This window comes from Chiloscyllium plagiosum, unplaced genomic scaffold, assembly GCF_037043375.1.
Source record: "Chiloscyllium plagiosum isolate Xiang-an unplaced genomic scaffold, Cpla_swu_hap1 HiC_scaffold_13, whole genome shotgun sequence".
Lineage (NCBI taxonomy): Eukaryota > Metazoa > Chordata > Chondrichthyes > Orectolobiformes > Hemiscylliidae > Chiloscyllium > Chiloscyllium plagiosum.
Genome location: NW_028270151.1, coordinates 84,482,108 through 84,509,606, shown reverse-complemented (window position 1 = coordinate 84,509,606; position 27,499 = coordinate 84,482,108). Strand labels below are relative to the sequence as shown.

The window sequence follows — 27,499 nt, the reverse complement described above, 5'->3', positions numbered from 1 at the left end:
CGTGTCCACAAGGGAGTGACCGTGTCCACAGGGGAGTGACTGACCAAGTCAACAGGGTAGTGACCATATCCACAGGGGAAAGACCATGGCTACAGGGGAGTGACCGCCTCCTTAGGGGAGTGACCATGTCCACAGGGGAGTGACCTTGATCACAGGGGAGTGACCGTGCCCACAAGGGAGTGACCGTGCCCACAGGGGAGTGACCATGACCACAGGGACTGACTGTGTCCACAGGGGAGTGACCGAGTACATAGGGGATTGACCGTGTCCACATGGGAGTGACCGTGTCCACAGGGGAGTGACCGTGTGCACATGGGAGTGACCGTGACAACAGGGGAGTGACCGAGTCCACAGGGGAGTGACCTTGACCACTACGGAATGACCGCATCCACAGGGGAGTGACCACGTCCACAGAGGAGTGACCACGTCCACAGGGGAGTGACCGTGTCCACAGGGGAGTGACCATGACCACAGGGTCTGACCGTGTCCTCAGGGGAGTGACCGAGTACACAGGGGAGTGACCATGTCCACATGGGAATGACCGTGTCCATAGGGGAGTGACTGAGTCCACAGGGGAGTGACCGTGACCACTACAGAATGACCGCATCCACAGGGGAGTGACCACGTCCACAGAGGAGTGACCACGTCCACAGGGGAGTGACCATGTCCACAGGGGAGTGACCATGACCACAGGGTCTGACCGTGTCCACAGGGGAGTGACCGAGTACACAGGGGAGTGACCATGTCCACATGGGAGTGACCGTGTCCATAGGGGAGTGACTGTGTGCACAGGGGAGTGACCGTGACCATAGGGAAGTGACTGAGTCCACAGGGGAGTGTCCGTGACCACTACGGAGTGACCGCATCCACAGGGGAGTGACCACGTCCACAAGGGAGTGACCGTGCCCACAGGGGAGTGACCGAGTACACAGGGGAGTGACCGTGTCCACATGGGAGTGACCGTGTCCACAGGGGAGTGACCATGTGCACAGAGGAGTGACCGTGACAACAGGGGAGTGACTGAGTCCACAGGGGAGTGACCGTGTCCACAGGGGAGTGACCATGACCATAGGGGAGTGACCGTGACCACAGGTGAGTGACCATGCCCCTAGAGAAGTGACCGAGTCCATGGATAAGTTACCGTGACCACAGGAGAGTGACCATGACCACAGGGGAATGTCTGTGTCCACAGGGGAGTGACCAAGTCCACAGGGGAGTGACCGTGTCCACAGGGGAATGACAATGACCACAGGGGATGACCATGTCCAAAGGGCAGACCATGTCCACAGGGGGGTGACCGTGAACAAGGGGAGTGACCGGGTCCACAGGGGAGTGACCTTGACCACTATGGAGTGACCGCATCCACTGGGGAGTGAACGCGTCCACAGAGAAGTGACCGCGTCCACAGGGGAGTGACCATGACCACAGGGTCTGACCATGTCCACCTGGGAGTGACCGTGTCCACAGGGGAGTGAGTGTGCACAGGGGAGTGACCGTGACCATAGGGGAGTGACCGTGTCCACAGGGGAGTGACCGTGTGCACAGAGGAGTGACTGTGACAACAGGGGAGTGACCGGGTCCACAGGTGAGTGACCGTGTCCACAGGGGAGTACCATGACCACTACGGAGTGACTGCATCCACAGGGGAGTGACGGCGTCCACAGGGGAGTGACCATGACCACAGGGTCTGACCATGTCCACATGAGAGTGACCGTGTCCATAGGGGAGTGAGTGTGCACAAGGGAGTGACCGTGACCATAGGGGAGTGACCGAGTCCACAGGGGAGTCACCGTCACCACTACGGGGTGACCGCATCCACAGGGGAGTGACCACTCCACAGGGGAGTGACCATGACCATAGGGGAGTGACCGTGTCCACAGGGGAGTGACCATGGCCACATGGGAATGACTATGACCAGCGGGGAGTGACCGAGTCCACAGAGGAGTGACCGTTTCCACAGGGTCTGACCGTGTCCACAGGGGAGTGACCGAGTACACAGGGGAGTGACCATGTCCACATGGAATGACCGTGTCCATAGGGGAGTGACTGAGTCCACAGGGGAGTGACCGTGACCACTACAGAATGACCGCATCCACAGGGGAGTGACCACGTCCACAGAGGAGTGGCCACGTCCACAGGGGAGTGACCATGTCCACAGGGGAGTGACCATGACCACAGGGTCTGACCGTGTCCACAGGGGAGTGACCGAGTACACAGGGGAGTGACCATGTCCACATGGGAGTGACCGTGTCCATAGGGGAGTGACTGTGTGCACAGGGGAGTGACCGTGACCATAGGGAAGTGACTGAGTCCACAGGGGAGTGACCGTGACCACTACGGAGTGACCGCATCCACAGGGGAGTGACCACGTCCACAAGGGAGTGACCGCATCCACAGGGGAGTGACCGTGTCCACAGGGGAGTGACCATGACCATAGGGGAGTGACCGCATCCACAGGGAAGTGACCGTGTCCACAGGGGAATGACAATGACCACAGGGGAGTGACCATGTCCACAAGGGAGTGACCGTGACCAAGGGGAGTGACAGAGTCCACAGGAGCGTGGCTGTGACCACAGGGGAGTGACCGTGTCCACAGGGGAGTGACCGAGTCCACAGGGGAATGACTATGACCAGAGGGCAGTGACCAAGTCCACAGGGGAGTGACCATGTCCACAGGGGAGTGACCGCGTCCACAGGGGAGTGACCATGACCACAGGGTCTGACCATGTCCACATGGGAGTGACCGTGTCCATAGGGGAGTGAGTGTGCACAAGGGTGTGACTGACCAAGTCCACAGGGGAGTCACCGTGACCACTACGGAGTGACCGCATCCACAGGGGAGTGACCACTCCACAGGGGAGTGACCATGACCATAGGGGAGTGACAGTGTCCACAGGGGAGTGACCATGCCCACAGGGGAGTGACCATGACCAAGGTGGAATGACCGAGTGCACAGGGGTGTGACTGCGTCCTTAGGGGAGTGACCGTGTCCACAGGGGAGTGACCATGACCACAGGGGAATGACAATGTCCACAAGGGAGTGACACTGAAAACAGGGTGGTGACCGAGACCACAGGGGAGTGACCAATTTCACAGGGGAGTGACCGAGTCCACAGGGGAGTGACCGTGACCACAGGGGAGTGACCACATCCACATGGGAGTGACCATGACCACAGGGGTGTGACTGAGTCCACAGGGGAGTGACCATGTCCACAGGGGAGTGTCCATGTCCTCAGGGGAGTGACCGTGACACAGGGGAGTGACCATGACCACAGGGGAGTGTCCATGTCCTCAGGGGAGTGACCGTGACACAGGGGAGTGACCATGACCACAGGGGAGTGGCTGACTATGTCCACAGGGGAGTGACCATGTCCACAGGGGAGTGACTGTGTCCACAGGGGAGTGGCTGACTGTGTCCACAGGGGAGTGACCATGTCCACAGGGAGTGACTGTGTCCACAGGGGAGTGACCGAGTCCACAGGTAAGTGACCATGTCCACAGCGGAGTCACTGTGTCCACAGGTGAGTGACCGTGCCCACAGGGGAGTGACCATGTCCACAGGGGAGTGACCATGACCACAGGGGAGTGACCGTGTCCACAGGGGAGTGACTGACTGTGTCTACCAGAGGAGTGACAGTGTCCACAGGGGAGTGACCGTGACCACAGGGGAGTGACCATGACCACAGGGGAGTGACCGAGTCCACAGGGGTGTGACCGTGTCCACAGGGGAATGACCGTCTCCACAGGGGAGTGACCATGACAGCAGGGGAGTGACCGTGTCCACAGGGGAGTGACCGTGTCCACGTGCAGTGACCATGACCACAGGGGAGTGACCGCGTCCACAGGGGAGTGACCATGACCACAGGGGAGTGACCGTGTCCACGGGCAGTGACCGTGTCCACAGGGGAGTGACCATATCCACATGGGAGTGACCGTGTCCACAGGGGAGTGACCGTGTCCACAAGGGAGTGACCGTATGCACAGAGGAGAGACCGTGACAACAGGGGAGTGACCGAGTTCACAGGGGAGTGACCGAGTTCACAGGGGAGTGACGGTGACCACTACGGAGTGACCGCACCCACAGGGGAGTGACCACATCCACAGTGGAGTGACCATGTCCACAGGGGAGTGACCGAGTACACAGGGGAGTGACCTTGTCCACATGGGAGTGACCGTGTCCACAGGGGTGTGACCGTGTGCACAGCGCAGTGAACGAGTCCACAGGGGAGTGACCGAGTCCACAGGGGAGTGACCGTGTCCACAGGGGAGTGACCATGACCATATGGGAGTGACCGTGTCCACAGGGGAGTGACCATGCCCCTAGAGAAGTGACTGAGTCCATGGGTGAGTGACCGTGACCACAGGAGAGTGACCATGACCACAGGGGAATGTCTGTGTCCACAGGGGAGTGACCACGTCCACAGGGGAGTGACCGTGTCCACAGGGGAATGACAATGACCACAGGTGATGACCATGTCCAAAGGGGAGTGACCATGTCCACAGGGGAGTGACCGAGACCAAGGGGAGTGACCGTGTCCACAGGGGAGTGACTGCGTCCTTAGGGGAGTGACCGTGACCACAGGGGAGTGACCGTGTCCACAGGGGAGTGACCGTGACCACAGGGGAGTGACCACGCCAACAGGGGAGTGACCGAATCCACAGGGGAATCACCATGACCAGAGGGGAGTGTCTGAGTCCACAGGGGAGTGACTGTGGCCACAGGGAAATGACCATGACCAGAGGGGAGTGACCGTGTCACAGGGGAGTGACCGTATCCACACGGGAGTAACCGTATCAACACGGGAGTGACCGTGTCCACAAGGGAGTGACCGCAACCACAGGGGAGTGACCATGTCCACAAGCGAGTGACCGCGTCCACAGGGGAGTGACCATGTCCACAGGGGAGTGACCATGACCATAGGGGAGTGACCGCATCCACAGGGGAGTGACCGTGTTCACAGGGGAATGACAATGACCACAGGGGATGACCATGTCCAAAGGAGAGTGACCATACCCACAGGGGAGTGACCTGACCAAGGGGAGTGACCGTGACCAAGGGGAGTGACCGAGTCCACAGGGGCGTGGCTGTGACCACAGGGGAGTGACCGTGTCCACAGAGGAGTGACTGAGTCCACAGGTGAATGACTATGACCAGAGGAGAGTGACCGAGTCCACAGGGGAGTGACCGTTTCCACAGGGGAGTGACCGTGGCCACGGGGAATGACAATGACCAGAGGGGAGTGACCATGTCCACAGGGGAATGCCCGTGTCCACAGGGGAGTGACCGTATCCACATGGGAGTGACCGTGTCCACAGGGGAGTGACCGTGTGCACAGAGGAGAGACCGTGACAACAGGGGAGTGACCAAGTTCACAGGGGAGTGACCGAGTTCACAGGGGAGTGACGGTGACCACTACGGAGTGACCGCATCCACAGGGGAGTGACCACGTCCACAGGGGAGTGACCGCGTCCACAGGGGAGTGACCATGTCCACAGGGGAGTGACCGTGTCCACAGGGGAGTGACCATGACCATAGGGGAGTGACTGTGTCCACAGGGGAGTGACCATGCCCCTAGAGAAGTGACCGAGTCCATGGGTAAGTGACCGTGACCACAGGGGAGCGACCAAGTCCACTGGGGAGTGACCGTGTCCACAGACAGAGACCATGACCACAGGGGAGTGACCGTGTCCTGGACGGAGTGACCATGTCCACAGGGGAGTGACCGTGACCACAGGGGAGTGACCATGTCCACAAGGGAGTGACCATGTCCTGGACGGAATGACCATGTCCACAGGGGAGTGACCGTGACCACAGGGGAGTGACCGTGTCCACAGGGGAGTTACTGACCGTGTCTACAGAGGAGTGACCGTGTCCACAGGGGGGGTGACCAATTTCACAGGGGAGTGGCCGTGACCATAGGGAAGTGATCGTGACAACAGGGGAGTGACTATTTCCACATGAGAGTCACTGACCAGGTCCACAGGGAATTGATTGTGTCCACAGAGGAGTGACCATGACCACAGTGGAGTGACTGACCAAGTCCACAGGGGAGTGACCGTGTCCACGGGCAGTGACCAAGTCCACAGGGGAGTGACCAAATCCACAGGGGAGTGACCATGACCACAGGGGAGTGACCGTGGCCACATGGGAGAAACTGTGTCCACAGGGGAGTGACCATGTCCACATGGGAGTGACCGTAACCACAGGGGGAGTGACCACGTCCACATGGGAGTGACCGTGACCACAGGGGAGTGACAATGTCCACAGGGGAGTGACACTGAAAACAGGGTGGTGACCGAGACCACAGGGGAGTGACCAATTTCACAGGGGAGTGACCGAGTCCACAGGGGAGTGACCGTGACCACAGGGGAGTGACCACATCCACATGGGAGTGACCATGACCACAGGGGTGTGACTGAGTCCACAGGGGAGTGACCATGTCCACAGGGGAGTGACCGTGACCACAGGGGAGTGACCATGACAACAGGGATGTGACCGTGTCCACAGGGGAGTGACCGTGACACAGGGGAGTGACCATGACCACAGGGGAGTGACCGTGACGACAGGGGAGTGTCCATGTCCTCAGGGGAGTGACCGTGACACAGGGGAGTGACCATGACCACAGGGGAGTGGCTGACTATGTCCACAGGGGAGTGACCATGTCCACAGGGGAGTGGCTGACTGTGTCCACAGGGGAGTGACCATGTCCACAGGGAGTGACTGTGTCCACAGGGGAGTGACCGAGTCCACAGGTAAGTGACCATGTCCACAGTGGAGTCACTGTGTCCACAGATGAGTGACCGTGCCCACAGGGGAGTGACCATGTCCACAGGGGAGTGACCATGACCACAGGGGAGTGACCGTGTCCACAGGGGAGTGACTGACTGTGTCTACCAGAGGAGTGACAGTGTCCACAGGGGAGTGACCAAATCCACAGGGGAGTGACCGTGACCACAGGGGAGTGACCATGACCACAGGGGAGTGACCGAGTCCACAGGGGTGTGACCGTGTCCACAGGGGAATGACCGTCTCCACAGGGGAGTGACCATGACAGCAGGGGAGTGACCGTGTCCACAGGGGAGTGACCGTGTCCACGTGCAGTGACCATGACCACAGGGGAGTGACCGCATCCACAGGGGAGTGACCATGACCACAGGGGAGTGACCGTGTCCACAGGCAGTGACCGTATCCATAGGGGAGTGGCCGTGTCCATAGGGGAGTGACCAAATCCTCAGGGGAGTGACCGTGTCCACAGCTGAGTGACCATGTCCACAGGTGAGTGATCGAATCCACAGCGGAGTGATTGACCAAGTTGACAGGGGACTGACCGTGTCCACAGGGGAGACCGTGTCCACAGGGGAGTGACCGTGTCCACGTGCAGTGACCATGACCACTGGGGAGTGACCGTGTCCATAGGGGAGTGATCGTGTCCACAGGGAGTGACTGACCGTGACCACAGGGGAGTGAGCATGTCAACAGGGAGTGACCGTGCGCACAGGGGAGTGACCATGTCCACAGGGGAGTGACCAAGTCCACAGGGGAGTGACTGACCGTGACCACAGGAGAGTGACAATGTCAACAGGGAGTGACCGTGCGCACAGGGGAGTGACCATGTCCACAGGTGAGTGACTGACAATGACCAAAGTGGAGTGACCGTGTCCACAGTGGAGTGACCCAGTCCACAGGGGAGTGACCATGTCCACAGCTGAGTGACGGTGTCCACAGGTGAGTGTTCGAATTCACAGGGGAGTGACTGACCAAGTCAACAGGGGAGTGACCATGTCCACAGAGGAGTGACCATGACCACAGGGTAGTGACCATGACCACAGGGGAATGACCAATTCCACAGGGGAGTGACCATGTCCACAGGGGAGTGACCATGACCGCAGGGGTGTGACCGTGTCCACAGAGGAGTGACCGTGTCCACAGGGGAGTGACCATGTCCACAGGTGAGTGATCGAATCCACAGCGGAGTGACTGACCAAGTCGACAGGAGACTGACCGTGTCCACAGGGGAGTGACCGTGTCCACAGGGGAGTGACCGTGTCCACAAGTGATTGACCATGACCACAGGGGAGTGACCATGTCAACAGGGGAGTGAGCATGACCACAGGGCAGTGACTGACCATCTCCACAGGGGAGTGAGCATGACCACATGGGAGTGACCGTGTCCACAGGGGAGTGACCATGACCGCAGGGGAGTGACGTGTCCACAGTGGAGTGACTGACCAAGTCCTCAGAGGAGTGACCATGTCCCGAAGGGAGTGACTATGACCACAGGGGGGTGACCATGTCCCAAAGGGAGTGACTATGACCACAGGGGTGTGACCGAGTCCACAGGGGAGTGACTGTGTCCATAGAGGAGTGACCGTGTCCACAGGGGAGTGACTGTGTCCACTGGGGAGTGACTGTGTCTACAGGGGAGTGACCATGACTATAGGGGAGTGACCATGTCCACAGGGGAGTGACTGTGTCCATAGGGGAGTGACCGTGTCCACAGGGGAGTGACTGTGTCCACTGGGGAGTGACCGTGTCTACAGGGGAGTGACCATGACTACAGGGGAGTGACCATGTCCACAGGGGAGTGACCGTGGCCACAGGGGAGTGACCATGACCAAAGGGGAGTGATCGTGACCACAGTGGAGTGACCATGTCCACAGGGGAGTGATCGTGTCCACAGGGGAGTGACCGTGTCCACAGGGGAGTGACCATGACCACAGGGGAGTGACCGTGCCCACAGGGAGTGACCATGTCCACAAGGGAGTGACCGTGTCTCGAAGGGAGTGACCATGTCCACAAGGGAGTGACCGTGTCCCGAAGGGAGTGACCATGACAACAGGGGTGTGACCGTGTCCACAGGGGAGTGACTGACCGTGTCCACAGGGGAGTGACCATGACCACAGGGGAGTGACCGTGTCCATAGTGGAGTGAGTGACCTTGACCACAGGGTAGTGTCCGTGTCCACAGGGGAGTGACCGTGCCCTCAGGGGAGTGACTGACTGTCCTGACAAGAGAGTGGCTGTCTATGTCCACAGGGAGTGACCATGTCCGCAGGGAGTGACCATGTCCACAGGGAGTGACCATGTCCGCAGGGAGTGACCATGTCCACAGGGAGTGACCATGTCCGCAGGGAGTGACCATGTCCGCAGGGAGTGACCATGTCCACAGGGAGTGACCATGTCCACAGGGAGTGACCATGTCCGCAGTGGTGAACTATCCTAATCTACTTCAAAGTGAGTCACGCCATTTACCCTCCAGGGGTGGTCAAGGCAGGACTCTTTCACATCTCGAACCAAAGCCGGCCTCTCTGATATTGGAACAGCTGGTTAGGTTCTGACCGAATGCTGCCTCTGAACCCTCACAGCTGGGGGTTTGAGGGGGTGTGCTGGCACAGATTGAGATGTGAAGGTATATTGAGCCAGGCCATCAGCAGGCTGCCGTTACAGAAAGCACACTGAGAGACCAGGCTCGCCTACAGAACTCAACAGGACATGGACAGGGCTGCTGAAGTAAGTCATGGTCTGCTAAGGAATAGGGAACCACATCAGACAGCCGTATCCCGAGTGAACTCACACCACCCTCTTCTCCTCCAATGGGACTCTAGGTCGTGTGGGAACATAAGGTCAAGGTTCAATCCTTGCTCAATGCTGAGTGTATTGATTTGCATAAGGACAGGAAGGATGGTTTTGAGGCCTCCATCACTCCTGCCTATGGATGGAGTATTCAATCATGGAAGAATTTGAATTCAATAAAAATCTGGAATTAAGAGTCTAATGATGACCATGAATCCATTGTCAATTGGTGGGAAAAACTCACCTGGTTCACCACTGTCCCTCAGGGAGGGACGCTGCCATCCTAACCTGGTCTGGGGCCTACATGTGACTCCAGACCCACAGCAATGTGATTGATTCTTAACTGCCCTCTGGGCAATTAGGGATGGACAATAAATGCTGGCCTAGCCAGTGATACCCTCATCCTGTGAATAAACATAAACAAAACTCCCAGATGAGAGGGTTATTCTTGTTCACTAGCAATGCCTCACCTTGAGTCAGGGCCTTCTGACGCTGAGAGGATGGATTCAGCCCTCGCGATCTTCAGTGGACAATAGTGCAGGAGTCATTGCATTCTGCCTGGTTTGTAAAGAAGGATACCTCCTCATCTTGTTCCTCTTCTCCATTTGCCAGGAGCTGCCGAAGTATTTGCGAGGTTACCATGCCTGCACAAAGGAAGAAGCCATCCAAAATGCTGCCTTCCTTTACAGAGTCAAGTTCGGCGATGACAAATCCCAGTTCGTCCACATTCCCAAAATGCTGAAGGATCTGGTCCCCCGGGACATGGTTCGGACAATGTCGTCGGAGGAATGGAAGAAGGTAATTCGGAGCAAGGCTTCTCCTTGTTGTTATTATCCAGATTACCAGGCAATCATTGCAGAGACTTCTAGAGGCCCATTAAGATGTAAGTGTGGGTTGCTACCTGACTATTGAAGGGTACAGGTAAGTTAGAAAGGAGAGAACACTAGGAGAGAGTGGGGGTGTGGCTCTGTTAGTCAGTGATGATATTAGCTCAATGGAGCGGAATAATCAGTGTTGCCTGGATCCTCTTTCGAACAAGTTAGACAATTCCAACATTATGAATGAATTTGCCTCGGTCTCCCACAATACCGAAGTGGTCAAATCAATATGAACACAATGCAAAACACGCCCAACTTTATTAGGAACAAAGTTATAATAAACTTTAATACTGAGCATACTATCTCTAATGGTACATGAAGGTTACAATGCTTCCCAAGTCTCTTGAAAATTTACACAGCCGCAGCTTGCGTTCCCTTCCTCTCTCTCTCTCTCTCTCTGGATAGTTAGCTGGCCTCTGCCTCTTACCACGATGGTCTCCTCAGAAAGCATCAAACGATTCCAGAGGGATTCCGAGAGAGAGGTCTGCAGGTGAACTCTGTTTTTATATCTTTTAGATGAGTTTCTGGAACATTCTGGAACAAGGGAGATACACTCAATCATGTAGATGGCTTGTTACTGTGAGTTTCTTGTGGAGCAGGACCCAGTGCATTTCTATTCGGGTCTCCCTTTGTTTAATGGATCAGTTGTTGGCGATAACGGCTTGTCCAGGATAATTGCTACCTTTCACATTATGCTAATAGCATTAGCACCTGGATGCTATGTTTGCACTGTGCCTGGTGTGTGGGTTTTGTGATTTCAGTGTTTTACTTGGCCAATGTACCCAGCATCCCTTGCTGTTTGGCCAAGTCAGCAATCTCTCTGTGTTTTAGCTTCCTACATCTAGGCTCAGGAAACCTCATCAGTGTGTTTGTATGACAACCAATTTCAGACTGTCCGTCAGGGTCACTTGCATGTAATAGAAGTTACATATATTAATTCACAGGGGCTCTGTGCTGTGCAGATAGACAGAATGCTGTGTACACACACACACACACACACCCTGCCTGTATCAACTCTCCTAAAGTTGAGGTAATATCCATTCACTGGTTCATATTTTAGGCCCAGATAATCAGAGCCGATCTGCCCTGGCTTAAAATGTAGACACAGCCTGCCCCTTATCGTCATCAATCCGTGCAGTCTCCATGACAACGTCTGCATGAATCGGAGTCCATCCGCCAACCAATCCGCCCTCTCCTCTCATTCAGGAGATATGTCAGCATCCTTGTGAATTGTCCTGAGGAGAGCGAGTAGGAGAAGGTGAGGACAATACCTTCCTTCCTTCCCCAGTAGGTGGGGAATGGCTTTGAGGTCACAACTGCGATCGTATTGAATGGTAAAGCAGGCTTGAGGGGCTGAGTGGCCTATGCCCCGCTCTGGCGAGTGGGAGGGCCCTATGTGTGTGTGTGTGTGTGTGTGCAATGGTTGATCAGCTCTCTGTCGGATTTCCTTTCGCAGTCGATCGTGGCCGTGTGTAACAGGCACACAGGGAAGACCGAGGATGAGGTGAAGCTGGCATTCCTCAAACAACTCAGCCGCTTGGCAACTTTCGGATCGGCGTTTTTCGAAGTGAAGGTACCGTGCTGTTTCGGAGTGATCTCAGTGTTTGCACAACTGAATCTCTAAGATCCCCACTCACCTGTTTCATCCTTTTACCTCAGAGCAGGTTTTATACGAATAGTAAGAGGGGAGGACGCATTCAGTGGCCTAATTTTCAGGCCTCCGGTATTTAACTGCTTGTCTCAAGGGGCAGAGAACTGTTGGCAGAGGAAGGGTAGGTGCCACATGGAGCGATGAAGGGGAGGACCTTATTGTCTTTCACCCCGTGGTATTACAACCGTCATACAGCACGGAAACAGACTTGTCCATCCAACTCCCGTCCACCTTTCCCAAACTGAGCTAGTCCCATTTGCCTGCGTTTGGCTCATAGCCTCCAAATCCTTCCTATCCATCTACCTGTTAAATGTACCTGCGTCTGCCACTTCCTCAGGCAGCTCCTTCCATTTACGAACCACCCTCTGCGTTAAAAAAATCTCCTCACACCTTCAACCTGGCGTTGAACTCCCCCGCCCTGGGGCAAACCCCTCGACTATTCACCCTACCCATGCTCCTCTTGATTTTATAGACCTCGATGGGGTCACCCCTCAACCTCCCACTCTCCAGTGAAAATAGTCCCGGCCTGTCCAGCCTCTCGATATAGCTCAAACACTCCGAGCTTGGCATCATCTTTTTCTATGCCCTTTCCACTTTAATAACATCCTTCCTATCAGGTGGTGACCAGAACTGCAGCTTGGTTGCTGTGCTGGGATTTCAATGTGCATTCAATTTCCCACCTCAATGGAGAGGGTTTGACACCCTGGGACATCACAGGGTCTTCAGAGGCAGCCTTGCACAGTCTCTCAAAAAGGCAGAGAGGTTCAAAGGATCTGTTGAAATCTGGGTCTGCCCAAGGTGGATTGGGCACCACTGCCTCTGTTGGGGTTAGTAGATCCACATGGAACGCTGACTGTGCCAGGGGCACTATGTGTATTCGCTGGGTGTGTTGGGATCACTGGGTGTGTCAGGGTTGTGTCAGGAGTCATTGGATGTATCAATGGCTCACTGGGTGGGTCAAGGTCACTGGACGTGTCAGGGGTCACTGGGCATGTTGAGCTTATTGGGTGTATCCAGGGGTCACTGGAGGTGACAGGAGTCACTGGGCATGTCATGGGTTACTGGGTGTATCTTTGGGTCACTGGGTTGATCGGGGGTCACTGGGTGTATCTATGGGTCACTGGGCGGGTCAGGGGTCACTGGGCATGTTGGGGGTCATTGGGCGTATCTCGGGGTCACTGGATGTGTCAGGGGTCATTGGGCGTATCTAGGGGTCGCTGGGTGTGTCAGGGGTCACTGGTGGGTCAAGAGTCACTGGATGTGTTGGGGTCACTGGATATGTCGGGGTCACTGGGCGTGTCAGAGGTCATTGGGTGTGGGTGAGTCTCTGGTTAGTTTGGGAGTGTTACAATCCTCGTGGCAATTGTTAATTTTTGAAAAGAGATGGATTTCCCTGAACCACTGGCAGTGATTAAAGGACATATTTCACAATGTCTTCTGCAGCAACACACAAATTAACAGGCAGCGAATATGGCGGACTAATGAAAGGGTCCTTTCATGTTATCTAATTAACACAGCGGAGATCCATCTGACAACTCTTTGTGCTGTGCACCTCCGATAGATCTCTAACAATCCCCAACAGTGCCGAAGAATTCCTGGGACGATGAGCAGGTTCATTTTCATGTCAGGTTGAAACCACCAGCGTCCTTCAGAAATCAACCTGAATCCCATTTACCACCCCCTGAGAAAAAAGAACGGGAAATGGTGTCACCACAGGAAATGACATCACACACCCCGAGGAAACCTAACCACATAAATAGAAAGCAGGCGATGCCACCAGTGCTCCATCCGGAGGCTCACTGATGATGTTACCCAGTATGGTGATGCAACGTCGGAAAACGTCGAAGAAGCTCAATTGGTCCTTGCTCCTTTATTTCCAGATGGTGTCTATAATGGTTGTGAGAGTCATGTTGTTGGAAAGTGGTGGGTCAGGTACACCCCTCTGTACACCTGCGGCGGGGGGGCGTGTGTCTTTACCTGAGGAAGCGACACCACATTCCAACTGAAACATGGGGTGGAATTTTACCAAATGGTCCATCATTCCCAATGGCAGACCAGGAAATGGACTCCATTTCCATTATCTTGCTTTCCACGGGTTCCCACGCTGTTACAATAAGAATTTAAACTGACCTTGGCATGCATGGGAGTCATATGGACAAACGGAGAATTCTAAACCTGCCTGACCAACTTCATAGTTGTTCATATAAACTTATTGCCGGTGCCATGGTCTCATGATGATTTCTTTCCCTTGTAAATATTGCACATGACATTGGTCTCAGTTCCTTCATGCATCATGTTTATTTGTTGCAGCTAGTTTAATCAGAGAGCTAACCAGCATGCCTCATGGTAGACCCCACGTTGATGGTTATATTCAGGACATTTCAGGAGGCCCCTGACTTCCGTACCTATCCCTCACATCTGCCCCTTTCCTGTTCACTCCTCAATGTCTCTACACCCAATCCACACAGCTCCATCGTTGTGGATTTGACCTTTGCCCCCTGGCCAAAGGCCACTCTATGCAGATCGACTCGATTGATCCTGTGGTATCGATGACACACTCGGCGATATGAAGGTAACCCAGCCTGATAGCTCAGGTTGACGGAGAAACCAGGAGGCCATTACTGAATGGCTCAGCCACTCTTCTCCTTCCACTGAAGATGGTCAAACAGGTTTTTGTGACTGGGCTTTCCGGTGGAGCCAGTGTCTTTTCACTGGTGTGTGGAAGTGAGGTGATAGATTAGATGATAGACATGAGGCTCTGAACCAACTCAACGCTGAGCTCAAGCCAAGCTGTACTTCCTTCCTCTCAGTGTGAAAGCGTTGGTGGTTTTACCACACCACAATCAGATATTGCACCGTCACTGAATAACTAGAACACTGCAGGCTGTAAAACTCCAAATTAACCCGTTCCTCGAAGTGCACACCGCAGGCTCCCGTAATGTTTGGAGTGTAAAACATCCGGACTCAGCCTTGACCCCAACCCCCTCCCGACCCGTCATCAATACCAACTCCAGCCCCAGTACCAAGTGTGGCCTCCAGCTCCTGGCCTCAGCTCCTGCCTGTCTCCAACCTCTGACCCTGCGTAGCTCCTGCACTGGCTGCGACCTTTGACCCTGTGTAACCCCAGCACTCATGCTTGACCCCATGACTCCAACTGACCCTGACTGCTGTTAGTGGCTCCATCTGCAGGCTCTCGCAGGGAGGTTACGCCTTTAGTTCTGACATGCAAGGCACTACTTTAGAGAACGGGGACCTATGTTTGGATCCCCAGCCATTGGCGACAGACTCTCTCTCTTACTCTGGCTGTCAATTTCAGATCTCAGCAGGTGAGTTCTGAAAGAAAACTCAACATGAAGTTTTTGGAAAGGCAAGGACTGATTCGGGATAGTCAACATGGCTTTGTGCGTGGGAAATCATGTCTCACAAACTTGATTGAGTTTTTTGAGGAAGTAACAAAGAGGATTGATGAGGGCAGAGCGGTAGATGTGATCTATATGGACTTCAGTAAGGCGTTCGACAAGGTTCCCCACGGGAGACTGATTAGCAAGGTTAGATCTCATGGAATACAGGGGGAACTAGCCATTTGGATACAGAACTGGCTCAAAGGTAGAAGACAGAGGGTGGTGGTGGAGGGTAGTTTTTCAGATTGGAGGTCTGTGACCAGTGGAGTGCCACAAGGATCGGTGCTGGATCCTCTACTTTTTGTCATTTACATAAATGATTTGGATGTGAGCATAAGAGGTACAGTTAGTAAGTTTACAGATGACACCAAAATTGGAGGTTACCTCAGATTACAATGGGTACTTGATCACATGGGCCAATGGGCTGAGAAGGGGCAGATGGAGTTTAATTCAGATAAATGTGAGGTGCTGCATTTTGGGAAAGCAAATCTTAGCAGGACTTGTACACTTAATGGTAAGGTCCTGGGGGTGTTGCTGAACAAAGAGACCTTGGAGTGCAGGTTCACAGCTCCTTGAAAGTGGAGTCGCAGGTAGATAGGATAGTGAAGAAGGCGTTTGGTATGCTTTCCTTTATTGGTCAGAGTATTGAGTACAGGAGTTGGGAGGTCATGTTGCGGCTGTACAGGACGTTGGTTAGGCCACTGTTGGAATATTGCGTGCAGTTCTGGTCTCCCTCCTATCGGAAAGATGTTGTGAAACTTAAAAGGGTTCAGAAAAGATTTACAAGGATGTTGCTAGGGTTGGAGGATCTGAGTGTGTGTGTGTATGTGTGTGTGTGTGTGTGTGTGTGTGTGTGTATGTGTATGTGTGTGTATGTGTCTGTGTGTGTGTGTATGTGTGTGTGTTTGTATGTGTGTGTGTATGTGTCTGTGTGTGTCTGTGTGTGTGTCTGTGTGTATGTGTGTGTGTATTTGTGTGTGTGTGTATATGTGTGTGTCTGTATGTGTATATGTGTATGTGTGTGTCTGTATGTGTGTGTGTGTCTGTCTGTGTGTGTGTGTGTGAGAGAGAGAGTGAGTGAGACTGTCTGCATTCATTTTATGTCTCTGTGCAACTACCTAACTACATGGTGTAGCATGAATTTCACCGTATCTGTAAAAGCCTGACCCAAATTTAATTTAAAATGCTAAGAAATGTCCTTTGACGATATTAGCATTTTGTTCTCTTCTCGTTCTAGCAAACATCTGAGTCCAGTTTTCCAGATATTGTCCGGATAGCCATCAACAAACAAGGAGTGACACTGATCAACCCACAGACAAAGGTAAAGATGGAGAGTTCTGTTCCTTTTCGAACCCTGGGAATTGGAGGCTGATGCTGTGTGATTGGGGGAGCACAGATATAGGGAATGGGGATGGCAGCAGAAGAAAGGACCTGTCTATAATTCATGTCCATCCTGAACCCAGGAAGTCCCAAAGAGATTTATGTAGCCAATGAAACAGTTTTGGAGGATAATGTGGGAAAATGTGAAATTGTCCGAAGAATACAAAAGAGGCATATTGTCAAAATGGTAAGAGGCTGCAGAGCTCTGATTTGCAGAGGGATCTGGGTGTCCTAGTGCACGAATTGCAGAAGGTTAATCTGCAGGTACAACAATTAAACTGAAAAGCTAATAGGATGTTGTTATTGATTGCAAAGGGAATTGAAGAGAAGTTTGGGGAGAATGTGCTTCAGTTATATAGGGCATTGGTGAGACCATACCTGGAATATTGTGTACAATATTAGCCCCTTTATTTAAGGAAGGATGTCAATGAATTGGAAGCAGTTCATAGAATCCCCACAGTGTGGAAGCAGGCCATTCGTTCCATCGAGTCCGCACCAACCCTCTGATGGACATCCCACCCAGCCCCTTACCATATCTCTCTGTTTCCCATGGCCAATCCACCTAGCCTGGACACCATGACAATTAAGAATGGCTAATCCACCTACCTTGCATATGTTTGGACTGTGGGAGGAAACTGGAGCACCCAGAGGAACCCCGCACAGGCACAGGGAGAGTGTGCAAACTCCACATCCAAGGTTGGACTCAAACCTCGGTCCCTGGCACTCGAAGGCAACAGTGCTAACCACTCAACCTCCACGCCACCGAGAGTTCCGAGAAGGTTTCCTAGACTAATACCTGGAATGGATGGGTTGCCCTATGACGAAAGGTTGGACAGACTAGGCCTGAATACTCTGCAGGTTTAGAAGATTCAGAGGCCAGTTGGTTCAAATATTAAAGATTTGGAGGGGTCTTGACTGGGTGGATATAAAAATGAAGCTTTCTATTTCTGACAGAATCTTGAACATTGGTGAGACCACTGTTGGAATTCTGGTCATCTTGCTACAGGAAGAATGTTGAAGAACCTGAGAGGGTTCAGAAAAGATTTACCAGGATGTTGCCAGGGTTGGAGGATTTGAGCTATAGGGAGAGGCTGAACAGGCTGGGGCTGTTTTCCCTGGAGCGTCGGAGGCTGAGGGGTGACCTTATAGAGGTCATGAGGGGCATGGATAGGGTAAATAGACGAAGTCTTTTCCCTGGGGTCAGAGAGTCCAGAACTAGAGGGCATAGGTTTAGGGTGAGAGGGGAAAGATATAAAAAGGACCTGAGGGGTAACTTTTTCACACAGAGGGTGGTGTGTGTGTGTGTGGAATGAGCTGCCAGAGGAAGTGATGGAGGCTGGTACAATTGCAACATTTAAGAGGCATTTGGATGGGTATATGAATAGGAAGGGTTTGGAGGGATATGGGCCGGGTGCTGGCGAATGGGTCGAGGTCAGTTTGGATGTCTGGTCTGTGTGGTCAGGTTGGACCGAAGGGTATGTTTCCATGCTGTATGGGTCTATAACTGGGGTGACCGATTAAAAATAAGGCATTGCCTATTCAAGACAAGAGACAAGTAAGCCATTTTCTCAAAGGGAGGACAATGTGTCTTTGGAACTGTTCCTCAGAAGGTGATGGAAACAGGGTCTTTGAATATCTTTCAGGTCGAGGTGGACAGTTCCTTGTTAAGCAAGGAGTGGGGTTGTGGGTGAATGGTTGTTGGCGGGAGGTGAGAATGGGGAGTTATTGGATCAGCCGTCATTGTTTTTGAATGTTGGAGCAGGTTTGGAAGGCTGGCCAATCGCTTCCTGTATGTAATCTGTCTGTTTGTCTGAAACTTAGCCAATTGTTCGAGAGGAAATAGAGCAGGTCATTCACGGATATTGAGTTCCTACGGTTCAAAACATATCCTCAAAGAACAGATATATCAGTGAAAGTGAATCCTCATTTAACATTACAATTCCAACCCCAGAAAGTGTGATGTTAAGTGAAACAGCATTAAATGAATCTGCTTTCAGTGGGAACAACTGATGTAAAATCAGTAGGTTCAGGGGGACATTGCACAGAATACAATCACTGTACGCTGCATGTTGAAATATTCTCGTTACATTTCTATATTCATAACTTTTAAAATAAAGGCAATTTTAAGTTTTAAAAGAAAGAAACTAGTTTCTTTAATCTATAATTCTGCTCCCTGCTCCTTATATTTACCATTCCTGCAGCTCATCATTCCCCCCCATTCCCCTCCCTCCCTCCGATACCCCCCTCCCTCCGATACACCTCACTCCCTCCGATACACCCCCCTCCCTCCAATACACCTCCCTCCCTCCGATACACCCCCCTCCCTCCGATACACCCCCCTCCCTCCGATACCCCCCTCCCTCCGATACACCCCCCTCCCTCCGATACACCCCCCTCCCTCCAATACACCTCCCTCCCTCCGATACACCCCTCCCTCCGATACCCCCCTCCCTCCGATACACCCCCCTCCCTCCGATACACCCCCCTCCCTCCAATACACCTCCCTCCCTCCGATACACCCCCCTCCCTCCGATACACCTCCCTCCCTCCGATACCCCCCTCCCTCCAATACACCTCCCTCCCTCCAATACACCTCCCTCCCTCCGATACACCTCACTCCCTCCGATACCCCCCTCCCTCTGATACCCCCCTCCCTCCGATACCTCCCTCCCTCCGATACCCCCCTCCCTCCGATACCCTTCTCTCCCTCCGATACACCTCACTCTCTCCGATACCCCCCTCCCTCCGATACCCCTCTCCCCCTCCGATACACCTCACTCTCTCCGATACCCCCCTCCCTCCGATACACCTCACTCTCTCCGATACCCCCCTCCCTCCGATACACCTCACTCCCTCCGATACCCCCCTCCCTCCGATACCTCCCTCCCTCCGATACACCCCCCTCCCTCCGATACACCCCCCTCCCTCCAATACACCTCCCTCCCTCCGATACACCCCCCTCCCTCCGATACCCCCCTCCCTCCAATACACCTCCCTCCCTCCGATACACCCCCCTCCCTCCAATATACCTCCCTCCCTCCGATACCCCCCTCCCTCCGATACACCCCCCTCCCTCCAATACACCTCACTCCCTCCGATACACCCCCCTCCCTCTGATACCCCCCTCCCTCCAATACACCTCACTCCTTCCGATACCTCTCCCTCCCTCCGATACCCCTCTCTCCCTCCGATACCCATCTCCCTCCAATACCCCTCTCTCCCTCCGATACACCCCCCTCCCTCCAATACACCCCCCTCCCTCCGATACACCCCCCTCCCTCCGATACCCCCCTCCCTCCAATACACCTCCCTCCCTCCGATACACCCCTCCCTCCGATACCCCCCTCCCTCTGATACACCCCTCTCCCTCCGATACACCCCCCTCCCTCCGATACCCCCCTCCCTCCAATACACCTCCCTCCCTCCGATACACCCCCCTCCCTCCGATACCCCCCTCCCTCCGATACACCCCCCTCCCTCCGATACACCTCACTCCCTCCGATACACCTCCCTCCCTCCGATACCCCCCTCCCTCCGATACACCCCCCTCCCTCCGATACACCCCCCTCCCTCCGATACACCCCCCTCCCTCCGATACACCTCACTCCCTCCAATACACCTCACTCCCTCCGATACACCTCACTCCCTCCGATACACCCCCCTCCCTCCGATACCCCCCTCCCTCCAATACACCTCACTCCCTCCGATACCTCTCCCTCCCTCCGATACCCCTCTCTCCCTCCGATACCCATCTCCCTCCAATACCCCTCTCTCCCTCCGATACCTCCCTCCCTCTGATACCCCTTTCTCCCTCCGATACCCCTCCCTCCCTCCAATACCCCTCTCTCCCTCCAATACCCCTCTCTACCTTTTATTCCCCTCTCTCTCTCCAATTCCACTCCCTCCGATACCCTCCCTCTGATACCCCTATCTCTTTCCAATTCCCCTCTCCCCCTCCAATTCCCCTCACTCCCACTGATACCCCATCTCCCTCCGATACCCCTCTCTCCCTCCAATGCCCCTCTCTCCCTCCGATGCCCCTCTCTCCCTCCCTATTCCTCTCTCCTCCAATACCCCTCTCTAACTCACATTCCCCTCTCTCCCTCCAATGCCCCTCTCTCCCTCCCATTCCTCTCTCTCCCTCTGATACCGCTCCCTCCCTCTGATATCCCTCCGTCCCTCCGATACTCCTCCCTCCCTCCAATTCCCCTCTCTCCCTCTGATTCCCCCCTCCCTCGAATTCCCCTCACTCCTTCCAATATCCCTCCCTTCTCCCTCTGATTCCCCTCTCTCCCTCTGATTCCCCCCTCCCTCGAATTCCCCTCTCACCCTCCAATACCCCTCCCTCCGATACCCCTCTCTCCCTCCCGTTCCCTCTTTCCCTCCCGTTCCCCTCTCTCCCTCGAATTCCCCTCACTCCTTCCAATATCCCTCCCTCCCTCCGATTCCCCTCTCTCCCTCTGATTCCCCCCTCCCTCGAATTCCCCTCTCTCCCTCCAATACCCCTCCCTCCGATACCCCTCTCTCCCTCCCGTTCCCCTCTCTCCCTCCCGTTCCCCTCTCTCCCTCCAATTCCCCTCTCTCCCTCCAATGTCCATTTCTCCCTCCCATTCCCCTCCCTGCCTCCAATTCCGCTCTCTCACTCCGATTCCCCTCTCTCCCTCCAATTCCCCTCTCTCCCTCCGATACCCCCTCCCTCGAATTCCCCTCACTCCTTCCAATATCCCTCTCTCCCACCGATACCCCTCTCTCCCTCCAATTCCCCTCTCTCCCTCCGATACCCCTCTCTCCCTCCAATTCCCCTCTCTCCCTCCAATTCCCCTCCCTCCCTCCAATTTCCCTCTCTCCCACCGATACCCCTCTCTCCCTCCAATTCCCCTCCCTCCAATTCTTCTCTCTCTCTCTCCGATACCCCTCCCTCCCTCCGATACCACACTCTCCCTCCGATACCCCTCCCTCCCTCCAATTTCCTTCTCTCCCTCCGATACCCCTCCCTCCCTCCAATTTCCCTCTCTCCCTCCGATACCCCTCCCTCCCTCCAATTTCCCTCCCTCCCTCCAATTCCCCTTTCTCTCTCCAAGTCCCCTCTCTCCCTCTGATACCCCACTCTCCCTCCTGTCACCTCTCTCCCTCCGATACACCTCTCTCCCTCCAATTCCCCTCCCTCCCTCCAATTCCCCTCTCTCTCTCCGATACCCCTCCCTCCTTCTGATACCACACTCTCCCTCCGATACCCCTCCGTCCCTCCAATTTCCCTCTCTCCCTCCGATACGTCTCTCTCCCTCCGATACCCCTCTCTCCCTCCAATTCCCCTCTCTCCCTCCGCTACCACTCTCCCCTCCAATTTCCCTCCCTGTCTCCAATTCCTCTCTCTCCCTCCAATTCCCCATTCTCCCTCCAATTTCCCTCCCTCCCCCCAATTCCCCTCCCTCCAATTCCCCTCTCTCCCTCCAATTTCCCTCCCTTTCTCCAATTCCTCTCTCTCCCTCCAATTCCCCTCTCTCCCTCCGCTACCACTCTCCCCTCCAATTTCCCTCCCTCTCTCCAATTCCTCTCTCTCCCTCCAATTCCCCATTCTCCCTCCAATTTCCCTCCCTCCCCCCAATTCCCCTCCCTCCAATTCCCCTCCCTCTCCCCAATTTCCCTCTCTCCCTCCAATACCCGTCTCTCCCTCCGATACCCCTCTCTCCCTCCAATTCCCCTCTCTCCCTCCGATACACCTCCCTTCCTCCGTTTCCCTCTCTCCCTCACATTCCCCTCTCTCCCTCTGATCCCTCTCTCGGCCCCCAATTCCTCTCTCACTCAGATTCACCTTTCTCGTTCCCATTTCCCTCTCTCCCTCCGATACCCCTCTCTCCCTCCAATTCCCCTCTCTCCCTCCAGATAACAGTGAGTGAGGGGGTGAATGAGGGAGCAGTGAGTGAGGGGGGTGAATGAGGGAGAGTCGATGAGGGAGCAGCGAGTGTGGGGTGAATGTGGGAGTAGTGACTGAGTGATGAGGGAGCAGTGAGTGAGTGATGAGGGATTAGTGAGTAAGGGGGTGAATGTGGGAGTAGTGACTGAGTGATGAGGGAGCAGTGAGTGAGTGATGAGGGAGCAGTGAGTGAGGGGAGTGAATGAGGGAGCAGTGAGTGATTGATGAGGGAACAATGAGTGTAATGAGGGACCGGTGAGTGAGTGATGAGGGAGCAGTGAGTGAGTGATGAGGGAGCAGTGAGTGAGTGATGAGGGACCGGTGAGTGAGTGATGAGGGAGCAGTGAGTGAGTGATGAGGGACCGGTGAGTGAGTGATGAGGGAGCTGTGAGTGAGTGATGAGGGACCGGTGAGTGAGTGATGAGGGAGCTGTGAGTGAGTGATGAGGGAGCAGTGAGTGAGTGATGAGGGACCGGTGAGTGAGTAATGAGGGAGCAGTGAGTGAGTGATGAGGGAGCAGTGAGTGAGTGATGAGGGAGCAGTGAGTGAGTGATGAAGGACCAGTGAGTGAGTGATGAGGGAGCAGTGAGTGAGTGATGAGGGAGCAGTGAGTGAGTGATGAGGGACCGGTGAGTGAGTGATGAGGGACCGGTGAGTGAGTGATGAGGGAGCAGTGAGTGAGTGATGAGGGAGGGAGTTGGTGAGTAGGTGAGGCCCTCTGTGCTGACCTGCCATGATGGTGAATAACCCTCACAGGGGTATCTCCCCGTGTGTTTGATGGAAGCGACTCGGTGGGTTAAGAGTGAGGGGAGGCCTCTCACTGACCTCACGGAGGGAGAGGGGTATCGGAGGGAGAGAGGGGTATCGGAGGGGGAGAGGGGTATCGGAGGGGGAGAGGGGTATCGGAGGGAGAGGGGTATCGGAGGGAGAGAGGGGTATTGGAGGGAGATGGGGTATCGGAGGGAGAGAGGGGTATCGGAGGGAGGGGGTATCGGAGGGAGAGAGGGGTATTGGAGGGAGATGGGGTATCGGTGGGAGAGAGGGGTATCGGAGGGAGAGGGGTATCGGAGGGAGAGAGGGGTATTGGAGGGAGATGGGGTATCGGAGGGAGATGGGGTATCGGAGGGAGAGAGGGGTATCAGGGGAGAGAGGGGTATCAGGGGGGAGAGGGGTATCGGAGGGGGAGAGGGGTATTGGAGGGAGATGGGGTATCGGAGGGAAAGAGGGGTATCGGAGGGAGAGAGGGGTATCAGAGGGGGAGAGGGGTATCGGAGGGAGAGAGGGGTATCGGAGGGAGAGGGGTATAGGAGGGGGAGAGGGTTTTCGGAGGGAGAGGGGTATCGGAGGGAGAGAGGGGTATCGGAGGGAGAGAGGGGTACCGGAGGGAGAGAGGGGTATCGGAGGGGGAGAGGGGTATCGGAGGGAGATGGGGTATCGGAGGGGGAGAGGGGTATCGGAGGGGGAGAGGGGTATCGGAGGGAGATGGGTTATCGGAGGGGGAGAGGGGTATCGGAGGGGGAGAGGGGTATCGGAGGGAGATGGGGTATCGGAGGGGGAGAGGGGTATCGGAGGGGGAGAGGGGTATCGGAGGGGGAGAGGGGTATCGGAGGGGGAGAGGGGTATCGGAGGGGAGAGGGTTTTCGGAGGGAGAGAGGGGTATCGGAGGGACAGAGGGGTACCGGAGGGAGAGAGGGGTATCGGAGGGGGAGAGGGGTATCGGAGGGAGATGGGGTATCGGAGGGGGAGAGGGGTATCGGAGGGGGAGAGGGGTATCGGAGGGAGATGGGGTATCGGAGGGGGAGAGGGGTATCGGAGGGGGAGAGGGGTATCGGAGGGGGAGAGGGGTATCGGAGGGGGAGAGGGGTATCGGAGGGGAGAGGGGTATCGGAGGGGGAGAGGGGTATCGGAGGGGGAGAGAGGTATCGGAGGGGGAGAGGGGTATCGGAGGGGGAGAGGGGTATCGGAGGGGAGAGGGTTTTCGGAGGGAGAGAGGGGTATCGGAGGGAGAGAGGGGTATCGGAGGGAGAGAGGGGTATCGGAGGGAGGGAGAGGTATCGGAGGGAGAGGGGTACCGGAGGGGGAGAGGGGTATCGGAGGGGGAGAGGGGTATCGGAGGGAGAGAGGGGTACCGGAGGGGGAGAGGGGTACCGGAGGGAGAGAGGGGTATCGGAGGGGGAGAGGGGTATCGGAGGGGGAGAGGGGTATCGGAGGGGGAGTGGGGTATCGGAGGGGGAGAGGGGTATCGGAGGGAGAGAGGGAGAGAGGGGTATCGGAGGGGGAGAGGGGTATCGGAGGGAGAGAGGGGTATCGGAGGGGGAGAGGGGTATCGGAGGGAGAGAGGGGTATCGGAGGGGGAGAGAGGTATCGGAGGGGGAGAGGGGTTTCAGAGGGAGAGAGGGGTATCGGAGGGAGAGAGGGGTATCGGAGGGGGAGAGGGGTTTCGGAGCGGGAGAGGGGTTTCGGAGGGGGAGAGGGGTTTCAGAGGGAGAGAGGGGTATCGGAGGGGGAGAGGGGTATCGGAGGGGGAGAGGGGTTTCGGAGGGAGAGAGGGGTATCGGAGGGAGAGAGGGGTATTGGAGGGGGAGAGGGGTATTGGAGGGGGAGAGGGGTATCGGAGGGAGAGAGGGAGAGAGGGGTATCGGTGGGAGAGAGGAGTTCCAGACACTTGCAACTTTCCCATAAACACCCCCGCTTGGGTCAAGGTAAAACCAAACCCAGGTTCTTACAGGAGAGGTGTCAGGGAGGGGGGATCAGCACGGAGCTGTTCCTTTGACCAGTCTCAAAAAACTGACTGCATGATAAAACCAAACTGAACCAAACCAAACCCGAGCGTGGTTCAGCTGAAGGGCTGACCACTTCATTGTACAAGGGATTGTTTTTTTAAACAAATTTCCTCAGCGATTGGTGCTCAAAGCCTGATTGAATGTGTCCCTGGTGCTGTGAGGCAGCAGTGCTAACCACTGCTTGGAATGCTTTCCTTTATTGGTCAGAGTATTGAGTACAGGAGTTGGGAGGTCATGTTGCGGCTGTACAGGACATTGGTTAGGCCACTGTTGGAATATTGCATGCAATTCTGGTCTCCTTCCTGTTGGAAAGATGTTGTGAAACTTGAAAGGGTTCAGAAAAGATTTACAAGGATGTTGCCAGGGTTGGAGGATCTGAGCTACAGAGAAAGGCTGAACAGGCTGGGGCTGTTTTCCCTGGAGCGTCGGAGGCTGAGGGGTGACCTTATAGAGGTTTACAAAATTATGAGGGGCATGGATAGGATAAATAGACAAAGTCTTTTCCCTGGGATCGGGGAGTCCTGAACTAGAGGGCATAGGTTTAGGGTGAGAGGGGAAAGATATAAAAGAGACCTAAGGGCAATGTTTTCAGACAGAGGGTGGTGGGTGTGTGGAATGAGCTGCCAGAAGATGTGGTGGAGGCTGGTACAATTGAAACATTTAAGAGGCATTTGGATGAGTATATGAATAGGAAGGGTTTGCAGGGATATGGGCCAGGTGCTGGCAGGTGGGACTAGATTGGGTTGGGTCAGCATTGACGGGTCGGACCGAAGGGGCAGCTTCCATGCTGTACATCTCTATGACTCTAATTCCCAGACAGTGGTCAGCTCAGGCACAGCCATCAGGCAAAGTTGGCGATTGGCCTCAGTGCCTTGAGGTGAGTTGGGGGGTGGGGGGGGGTCTCCCCGCCCCCCCCATTGCTGCCTGTTCAGTGTCAAGCCCCCATCCTGTACAGTGGGCGTTGTGACTGACAGCAGCACTGGCTTCAGGAACAGTTCACAACCCGAGGAACTGAGGGGACGGTAGCAGATCAACCTGTGACTGCGAGAGGGTCCTCCTCAGTCAGCAACACCACCCCATGTTCAGTGGCTGTACTCATGGGTGTGAGCCATGAGGCTCTGGAGAGAGTGTTAGTTCCCCCCGTGTTGGTGCAGGGTGGGGACGGTGTGATGCTGTGTGGCAGTGCTCTTTCCATTCGGCAGTGCCTGATGAATCCTGGGGTGGAGCGCTGTGTGTGACCGTGGGCAGAGGGACAAAGCTCAGGCTAACGGCTGGGTGTTTCACTCGGCTGCTCTGACTGGCTGTGCCTTATCTGCCCCCGGGCCTGGTACCTCCTGGGGTCGGCTGGTAAGCTGACACCTTCCGCAGGCTCCGTGTGTCTGTGACTGTGACGTTCCTCCATTAACTGATTGGCTCCACATCAGGGACTGTGTCCACTAGGGTCTCCCAGCTGCTGCTGACCGGCGGCTGAAGCTGAGAAAGGGAGCTGGCTTCAGTCGCCGAGCTGAACCGTCCAGGCACAGAGAGAAGTGAGAATCCTACCCAGGGAAGGCATGGGGGAGACGGAGGGGAGGCTGTGACAGCTGCTTCGTGGTCCATACAGCCTGAGGTTCTGGCTGCACTTAGGGACTGGGGCGATGGGCCCTGATTACCCCAGATTCAACTTTCCATTCCATGCGAACCTCCCCTTCCCCACCCCCCAAGCCATTTGCTCTTACAGTCCAGGCAGCAACTCTCCGGAATTATGAAACCTGGAGATTAATGTTCCTGTGTATTTCTTTAGGAAAACTGCTTCAGTTGGTAAAAAAAATGTCCTTAACGTAACAAAACCAGTCAAAGATCACAGCAGCACAGGCTGCTGGAACAGTCAGGCCATTATAGTGTCAGAGAGAGGTACAGTATAGAAACAGACCCTTACA

General features: G+C 55.1%; 1 protein-coding gene across 1 annotated transcript in view; it reads left to right on the top strand.

Annotated features, from left to right (window-relative positions):
- Window positions 1-27,499, top strand: part of LOC122548117 (unconventional myosin-VIIa-like) — a 563,326-nt gene that overhangs the window by 511,038 nt on the left and 24,789 nt on the right. Inside the window, exons 43-45 of the mRNA XM_087993862.1 lie at window positions 10,186-10,371; window positions 11,908-12,024; window positions 16,741-16,824. Of these exons, the coding sequence (XP_087849988.1) occupies window positions 10,186-10,371; window positions 11,908-12,024; window positions 16,741-16,824 (387 nt within the window). The remainder of the gene's footprint in view (window positions 1-10,185; window positions 10,372-11,907; window positions 12,025-16,740; window positions 16,825-27,499) is intronic.